General features: G+C 52.9%; 1 protein-coding gene across 3 annotated transcripts in view; it reads right to left on the reverse strand.

Moving 5' to 3' along the window:
• Positions 1–5,992, reverse strand: part of LOC148673787 (single-stranded DNA-binding protein 2) — a 161,059-nt gene extending 155,067 nt beyond the window's left edge. For 2 of the 3 annotated variants that reach the window (XM_088630626.1, XM_088630623.1), the window contains exon 1: positions 5,851–5,992. In XM_088630626.1, the coding sequence (XP_088486752.1) occupies positions 5,851–5,906 (56 nt within the window). In that variant the 5' untranslated portion in view covers positions 5,907–5,992. Of the gene's footprint in view, positions 1–1,813; positions 2,052–5,850 lie in introns of those variants that run through there. The other variant, XM_088630625.1, reaches the window with a different exon arrangement.
• Positions 5,993–9,124: the final 3,132 nt, after the last annotated feature.

Genomic DNA, 9,124 nt, shown 5'->3' on the forward strand with positions numbered 1-9,124 from the left:
AGAACGTGCGCTCATCCCGCGGTCCCGGAGTTATTCGCTCTACCGGCAGGAGAAAGGAGCTGCGTGTCCTCCTCCTGGGAAGGGATTTCAAGCACGGACGAGGCCCCCGCGAACACGAGCGGGGAAAGGGGGAGACCGTGTCCGGAAGTGGTCCCGGAGGTGTGGCCGTGTATAGCCCGCTTTCGCACAAACACATCTCAGCAAAGATCTGGCCTGGGCGCCATTTCAGCCAGTGGCTACATCACCCTGCAGCACACAGCTGGCAGCCCAGTGAAGCTCAGCAGGTGTGAGCCTGGCCAGCACCTGGATGGCAGAACTCCTGGGAAAAACTAAGGTTGGTATATAGCGCTTTTCTGGACACTCCACTCAGAGCTCTTTACAGGTCATGGGGCTCCCCTCTACCACCACCACCAGTGTGCAGCCCCACCTGGATGATGCGACGGCAGCTCCCCACACACCAGCTCTCAGTGGGGAGGAGAGCAGAGTGATGAAGCCAGTTCAGAGAGGGGGATTATTAGGAGGCCATGATTGGTAAGGGCCAATGGGAAATTTGGCCAGGACACCGGGGTTACACCCCTACTCTTTTCGAGAAACACCCTGGGATTTTTAATGACCACAGAGAGTTAGCACCTCAGTTTTTTGCCTCATCCGAAGGACAGTGCCAGTTTACAGTACAGTGTCCCTGTCACTATACTGGGGCATTAGGACCCACTGGGACCACAGGGTGAGCGCCCCCCGCTGGCCCCACTAACACCTCTTCCAGCAGCAACCTTAGTTTTACCCAGGAGGTCTCCCATCCAGGTACGGACCAGGCTCCCGCCTGCTGAGCTCCAGTGGGCTGCCAGTTGTGAGCTGCAGGGTGACATGGCTGCTGACTGAGATGGGCTCTCTGGTCACGTACTCTATCCCCCTGTGCGAATGACGCTCTAACACAGTCAGGACATCACAAGCTAAGAGGTGGAAGACCGGTACAAAGGATTGATTCAGAACATTAGAGAAGGTTCAGACGTCCTCAAAGATCAGAGCCACCCCAGAGGGGGTGGTTACCACCTTTTACAAGTCAGACCTCCAGCACTCAGAGCCTGAAGAGACCAGATTTACATCTAGAGCAAAAGGGCAGTTTTCTGCTTCTACTTGTGCAGACACGGATCTCCTTTTCACTGCTCTCCACCAGTGGCGTACTCTGCGGTGTGCTGATGCTGTATTTGGCACAGGGAGAAAGGCTCCCTCTGGTTTTGCATCGGTTGAGAGAGAGCAGTGTTTGTCCAGGGCAAGGCCTTTTGTTTTACACAAGTGGCTTTAGCTTCCTTGTGCTGTATTGGCCTCTCTGTGGGAGAGTGAACCCGACACAGCGAGACCCAGGTGGCTAAAGCCTAGCTTCTGTAAAAGGCAGTGTGACCAGGTGCTTGCACATCTTGGAAATATTTGTAAATAATAACCTATAATTGCGTGTGCTAACCTTGTAAATAGATGCTTGTCTCTGCTGTCTGTTCTTTCACTCTGAAACCCAGGAACAAAGCACCCATGTGACCACGCTCGACATTCCCTGACTATGGAATGTTTTATTACCTAACTTTCGTAAATTTGCTTGCACGACAAGCTACTGTTGGGAACTGATTTCTCGCTCATGACTGAACCTTATTTAGCCAAACTGACCCTTATTGACTACTACAGGCTTCAAAGCTTGACTACCCCAGACGAGCCCCAATCTACTGCAATCAGACAGTGCTTTGACCAAGCACGCTGCCGAGAGACATACAATTAAAAACTCAGCAAGGAGAACAACTACATATTCAGATTCAAAAATACTTACATAAAACAGCATTTTCAACACGAGATTCGGACACAACCACTGAGATTTTCGGCCGACAGTTTGTAACAGCAGAAAGCCCTTCTGCCCACAGTTCGCAATCGAGTCCAATGTCAGAGGAGCACGGGGTACAATTAGGGTGTAGCTTATCAAGAGATCAGAAATATTTAAGGGAGGTGGAGTTTCCTTCGTGGGTTTTAAGTGAGAAGAGACACCCAGTAAATTCAGCTTTGCATGGGTCCTTCGCTTTCTACATCAATCCTTATGCAGGCAATACACAAAACGAATCACCCATCTGAGCTTTTCCAGGGGGTCAGACCCACTGCTGCAAAAGCACAATTGGACCTTTTTAGCATCTGGGACTCTCCTGTTTAGGTTTGACAAAATGGCCTCTGTCGCTTCTAAGCAAACAAAGTATAATAATAAAAGCAACAACTGGACATGACACCTGGTTTGACCTCCCAGTACAGACACAGATCACTCCCAGACCTGACCTGTATAGACCCCTTGACCATCTTTCTACATCCACATTACCCAATACAATTTTAATACAGGTGGGTTTCTGTAAGCAATAACCATCGCAATACTTTTGATGCACTTTATTCTGAAAGTATCCAGTTCTGCTGACACAGTGTTCATTTCTTGCTACAAGTCCATGCTATTTGAACAATACCCCCAATAAAGAACAGCTTCCGAATTATTCTCAGAAATGGCTAGGAGGAAGTGCCACACAGTGGCAGATGAAAACATAAGAAGGCTCTCGAGGCCACAGGTGAATCACCGTGTTCTTAATCCCTATCCCACACTGAGGCCGTTTCCTCATCTCCTTTGTTTTCCACATTCAACTTCTTGGATTCCCGGCTGCGGAGGGGTTTGGTTTTCCAGGGAAGTCAGCTGGTACTGCAAAAGCACTCTTAGAGGAGGATGCCACAACAAGGAATCCAACTTCAAATACTAAACAAAATCAAGACCCCTGACCAAGGCGGTCTTCAGCACAAAACTCAGCAAAACTGAAAACCCTGTTTGTGTAAACAATCCCTCTGAGACCTAGAACAGGGTTTTTTTTTTACTCATACTAGCGCTCCTTGGACTGTTGAGCAGCGCAACATCTGGACACACTGAGTGGATACCCCCGATCTTTCTTCTCCCTTTTCAAAAAAGCTAGGGTGACTGGCAAGTTAATGGTGCAGCGACGCCTAGGGAACACGGTCCCTTATTCCCCCTCCGGACTGACGTGAGGATCACGGTCACGGTGAGGACGGCGATGGAAGAGGACGACGCACATGCTCCACAGGTAATCTCTGGGAACAGAAGCGAGCCTCTGTTAGCTCTCTGGTCATCCCTTCCGTGCACCGTGCTCCAGCTGCCCAGGACAACCCCTCCTCCTCCTCCTCCTCCTCCTCCCGACACGAATCCCGCCAGGTGCGATCATGCGCGCCTTCAGACGGCTGGGTCTGCCCACGCCGCGAATGCAGAGCGATGCCGCCGCAGGCTACATCCTGAAGGGGCAAGAGAGGTCTGTCCCGGCACAGGCAGGGCGCCCCGGCGGGCCCGGGCCCAGATCACGCAGGAAGGCGCGCAAGACCAAGAGGAGGGCATTTGGCCGGCCAACACATTTGGGAGTTCGCAGCTCGCTGACCCGGGGGCGTCAGCCAGCTGGTCCTCTTGCGAAGCCAGGGTTCTGCCAAGATCGCAGACAACTCTACTCCTGAGCCGGCAGAAGACACAGGCACCCCGGCCCTCACCTAACGTCAGCCAAGTAAATGAAATGGGTTCCTTCCCCCCTGGAAGAGCTATCCGATTGAACTTTTTTTCGCTCCCTCGCGATACTACTAATAATATTCTCGACATCCCGTTTTCATCTTTTAAAACACCTCGGACGATGCACTTTCACCGACGCAACAAACTACACGCAAGCGACGAGCAGTCAGGTGACGTTTTGAAAACCTGGTACATGAATGAGCTGATTCTTGGCACCTCAGCGCGAGTTTCTGTTTCATCCCAAAGTCCTTAGGAGTTTCACTCTATAGCAAAGGCTCCTTACATCAAACTGAAAAAAACAAGGCTGATAAAAACATTTTAAATAGGAGTCCCCCTGTTATTTTGCTACACAAAGACCATTAACAACTCTTGTAAAAAAAAAAACATTTCTTGACAACGTTTATTCCCGTGCATTCCTTTAACCCTCATATTCGGTTGCATTAACTTTAAATATCAGATGATTATGAGTTATGAGATTATGATCAGTTTACAGGCAAAATCCTCCCTGTGTCCTCAAGTTGGTTTTGGTTTTTTTTTTCTGGTCGGTTTTCTAGTTTCGCCTAAATATGTCACCGAAAGCTCACTTCCACCAGCAGTGGTGTCTCCTACACACGCGTGGCGGTGTCACGCCGTCACTGACAGTGTGTCCCAAACATAAGTCGCCTCCATGCAAAGCTGGGAGGCTCCGACACATACAACCCGACAGAAGTCAGAAATAGAGGTGAACACGCCGAAAAGCCCCCCCCCTCCTCCAGATCACAAGTGAAAAGCAGCGCTTTCCACTCCGCTGGGAACGGGACACCGGGTCCTCTCCACGGGCGGAAACCAGGCAAGAAACACGCCAGGGGGGCCGGTCGTTCCGAAAACGATTTCTTCACGGTACTGAACCCCCGACAGGGACCCCCAGCTCAAACCCGGGACCCCAGTAACCCAGCCAGTGACGTGTTGCGCTCCATGCCAACCGGACGCGCACGACAGCGGTCCCCCGTCCCCCCGACAGCCAGGACAGACCCCGACCGGACCCCCGGGAGGAAGACGAGACCCCCGTGGGGAGCACGCACTGCACCGTGGACGCCGAGCCAGGACTGTTGCATAACTTCTTTTTTTTTTTAAACTAAACAAAAACAAACTGCAGCAGGCGTCGGAGCGAGGAGCCCGAAAGCGGCGCAGACGTGTCCCCCTGCCCCGGAGACAGGAGCGCTCCTGTAAGACACGCAGGGCCGACTTTCCCCCCTGCGTGGCGTGGAGTGGAGTGGAGCGGCGGGGCACGTCAACACGGGACAAGCCTGTGTCCAGGTCACCGTGCAGCCCACTGAAAACGCGCATTTACACACAAAAAAAATGCTCAACGCGGAAGAGGCACAACCAACCCCCCTCCCCCCAAAGGGTCGCGATTTTACTTTTATTTTGGGGGACACACACACACGCATTTCTGGTAACAAACTTGGGTTCATACGCCGCGGAGAGCTGCTCCGTGCGACACTAGGTGCCGTGGGACTGTGGCAAAACTGTTTGTTTGGGAAAGGCTACGCCACCGCGTCGGTAAACTGTCAAGTCGATCCTTTCATTTTATTTTATTTATTTATTTTTGGAGGGATTTAAAAAAAAAGAAAGAAACGTCGCGACAGCATGCAACAGCATGCAACACTCCACGTCAGCCCGGACGCCGATATCCATCACCCCGCATCGGCGGCGAGCCGTCCCTATTGTTTCCAGACCGAGCCCAGCGCTTGCCCAAAACACACCACCGACCACGTTTCACGCGTCCAGCCCACGGAGAGCCCCCCCGGGGGCCCCCGGCGCGAGTTCAAGTCCGCGCCGCCTTCGCCCACGACACAGCCCCGCGTTTCAACAACTTTTCGCCCCGGCCGACAGCCCCGGCGAAGCAGCGGCCGCCTGGCGCTGTGCACTCTCCGTGGGCTTGTCGCCGCTGCCGCTGCCGCTGCTGCTGCTGTTGTTGTGGTGTTTTTTTCACGCCGGTGTGCCACGGAGACTGTGCCCCCACGCCTGGACGGGGGGTCCCGCCCGCCCGCGTTAACCCCCCCGGACAAACGCGTTTCAGAAAGTTCACCAAGTTTCTATTTTGCCTGGGCGCTGACAACTGACAACAACAACTTTTCCTTTCCCCCTTCCTCCCTCCCCAAACCCCGGCGAGCGCTCCGCCACCCGCCGCTCTCCACAGCCCTCGCTTTGCCCCGCTGCGGCTCCGCGGCTGGCCGCCCGCAGTTCGTGCACTTTCCGCGTTATTACGGTGCCCCCCTCCCTATAAATAAACTTACTTTTCCCTGGCTTGGCTGTCGGACGGTACGCTGTTACTCTTGCCTTTGGCGTACATGCTTGCAGAGAGCTCCGATTGTCACGCACCTGTCAACCCATCACAGACTCCCCGGGCACAACCCCGTCACCATGGTGACACACGGAGCGTCGCTTCCTATTGGCTGCCGGGCGCGCCGGGAACGCCCATTCGCCGTGGCAACCCCCCCTGACCGACAGTTTCCACGCTCCTCCCCCCTCGCCCCCCTCCTCCTCCTCCTTCCCTATCTGTCGCTCGCTCGCTCGCTCTCTCTCCGCCCGCCTTGGCTGTGCTCACTCCCTCGCTCCCTCCCTCCCTCCTCACCCCCTCCGCTCGTTCGCCTCTCCTCCCCCCAGCGCGAAGGGGAATTAGAAACCGTCCGAGAAGGATTTTTAAACAACTGGCGGCTCCGTGCGCTGGCCCTCACTCCCGCCGCAGTCTCAGGCGGCGCAGTGCGCAGTCGGTTCGAAAACGCGGACTGGAGTTTGCTCAGGGGGCAGGCGGAGCCGGAGCGGTCCTGGGTTTAGCAAACTGTGGGGTTTGTGCAGGTATAGACTATACGTGCCTCACTGTGGGTGTGAGGGTGAGACGAGGGGTTGTCGTTATTCCTTCGTGCCTTTTTAAACTCCATTATAAGTCGTTATGAGCGATAGAAAATGCCCCTTTTTTCTTTGTTCTTATATAAAGTTAGTGCTCTCTGTGGTTGTATTGTTTTAATCTAGTGTCATATGCACCCTTTAAATCCTCCAACTGGGAAATCGCTTTGGATTAAAGCGTCTGCCAAAATATTAGATACGCATGTGATGTATACAGTATATAGAGTATTTGTACATGGAGTTATACTTTCGTGAATTTCAATTAGTCGTGGTTTTAAAGCAGGGGTGTTAAACTCGCTTCCTGGAAACCCTGGTATCTGCTGGCGTGCCTACCAGCCTGAGTAGTCAGTTAAACAATTAACCCAGTTATTCTCTCATTTTCAGAATGTTACTTAAGGTATTTCAAATCTGATCACTTAAAACGCTCACCTCATTAAAGGTCCAGGTACTTAGAAAACGCCTCATAGCCAGGTTACATTTCTGTGACATTTCTGCAGTTATGTAAATAATCAGACCCATTATGTAGCGGGGAGCTCGGGTTCGAACAAAGAGCAGAGGACACTAAGCTGTCCAGGAACTTCAGGAGTCTGATACCCCTGGTTTACAGCTTCAGCTGTAGCTGCTTGGTACTGGATCAGACGTGGTCAAAAGCTATAACTGCACACTTCATTTTTACACTGTTCAAGGAATATTTTGGCAGCAGCGATAACCTTATTAGACCTGAAACAAAACATTTATGTTGAAGGGGCTTCCAGTCTGAACAGAATAAGCTGGAAACACGTGTTGAATAATTCTAGATATAAGATGATGATAATAATAATAATAATTGCGTACATCACCCTGCAGCTGTGTGAGCCTGGCCAGTACCTGGATGGGAGAGCTCCTGGGAAAAACTAAGGTTGGTATATAGCACTTTTCTGGACACTCCACTCAAAGCGCTTTACAGGTAATGGGGATCCCCTCCACCACCACCTATGTGTCACCCCCACCTGGATGATGCGACAGCAGCCATAGTGCGCCAGAACGCTCACCACACACCAGCTATCATTGGGGAGGAGAGCAGAGTAATGAAACCAATTCATATATGGGGATTATTAGGAGGCCATGATTGGTAAGGGCCAATGGGAAATTTGGCCAGGACGCCGGGGTTACACCCCTACTCTTTTTGAGAAACGCCCTGGGATTTTTAATGACCACAGAGAGTCAGGACCTCAGTTTTATGTCTCATCCGAAGGACGGCACCTTTTTAGAGTATAGTGTCCCCGTCGCTATACTGGGGCATTAGGACCCACACAGAGAGCAGGGTTCACGCCCCCTGCTGGTCTCTCCTGGTCTTCCAGCAGCAGCCTGAGTTTTTCCCAGGAGGTCTCTCCCCCAGGTACTGACCAGGCTCACACCTGCTGAGCTCCATTGGGCTGCCAGTGGTGAGTTACAGAGTGATATGGCTGCTGGCTATGAAGGAGGCTTTTAATTTGTTTCTTGTGTTTCCAGAGCGTGACTGCTTCTTAGAATTAAACGTTCAGGTGAAATACTGTGGACCTTGGCTGGCCCGTTTCAGCATAGAGCTTGAAGCCCAATCTCTTCACAGCTCGGGAGCTCTGCAAAGACCGGTGTTCCTCAGCCCTGCGAACAGGAGCCCTGCTGTATAAGGCAGGGGGTGCTCGTCCCTGGTCCTGCAGGCCGTAAATGGCCAATAAGTAAAGATCTCATAAGCACGTCAGTCTTAGCAGGGCTCAGTCTGAGCCAGTTACAAGGTGACATAAATCTCAGGGATTAAACTGCCTTATAACGTGCTTAGAACGAGCCCTGTTACATAAGTAACTGATTCACTCCAATGAGTCACTCAGAGCTCAGGTTGGAAAAAATACTCAAAGAGGCTGCCCAGGAACAGGGCACGATGTTTTTGTCCAAAGAAAAATCCTGATTCTGCTTGAAGCGTGGCTAGCGGGCTGGGGGGGGGGGGGGAGAATTGTTGTTTCCCTTTGACAGGAAGTGGTTTGGAGGCCCACTGCCCTGCCAGGGATGCTGTTCCCCGGAGGTGATGTTCCGACGAAGCTACCGGGAGCTCCTGCGCTCCTGTCTGCAAGAGCAGGAGGACTGACTGCGCTGTTCGGGCTGGGTTCCAACTGAGGCTCGCTCAGTGCCCGAATTTGTCACGTCACCCCACGCAGACGTGGTTTATTCACACCTCACTGTCACGCCCTCTGCGGCTAGAGGGCGCTCCTACTCTGTCCTGTCCCTAGTTTCCTGTGCTTTGATCTCCTTCCGGTGTCTCTCAGTCTGGGGCCATATATGTCCGGGTTTCTGATTCACCTTCGCTCAGCATTGGCGTTCGGATGTCCTGAGACCCGCCGAGCACCAGGCCGCCGCTCTGTCCGTGGCCTGAGGGCACAGGTCTCCATACGGCACTCCAGAACTCTTTGCACTGCTGAGCCCGGTCTAACCCCCCGTCCCGCCGCTTCGCACAGGGTCTTTTTCTGCTCTCCTGCCATTCCACGGTTCGTCCCTTCCGACATCCGTGACACTCACCTCTTTCGCCGTGCGGCGCGCTGCTGCCCCCTGACTGGACGCTGCACCTCGCTGGTGGATGACGCGAGTCTCCCGCCGCGTGTAAAGAGCTCTGGGGTCAGGCTGCGCGATCGGCACATTACAGAACATTTACTG

This window comes from Lepisosteus platostomus, chromosome 4 (genome assembly GCF_059453375.1).
Source record: "Lepisosteus platostomus isolate fLepPlt1 chromosome 4, fLepPlt1.hap1, whole genome shotgun sequence".
NCBI lineage: Eukaryota > Metazoa > Chordata > Actinopteri > Semionotiformes > Lepisosteidae > Lepisosteus > Lepisosteus platostomus.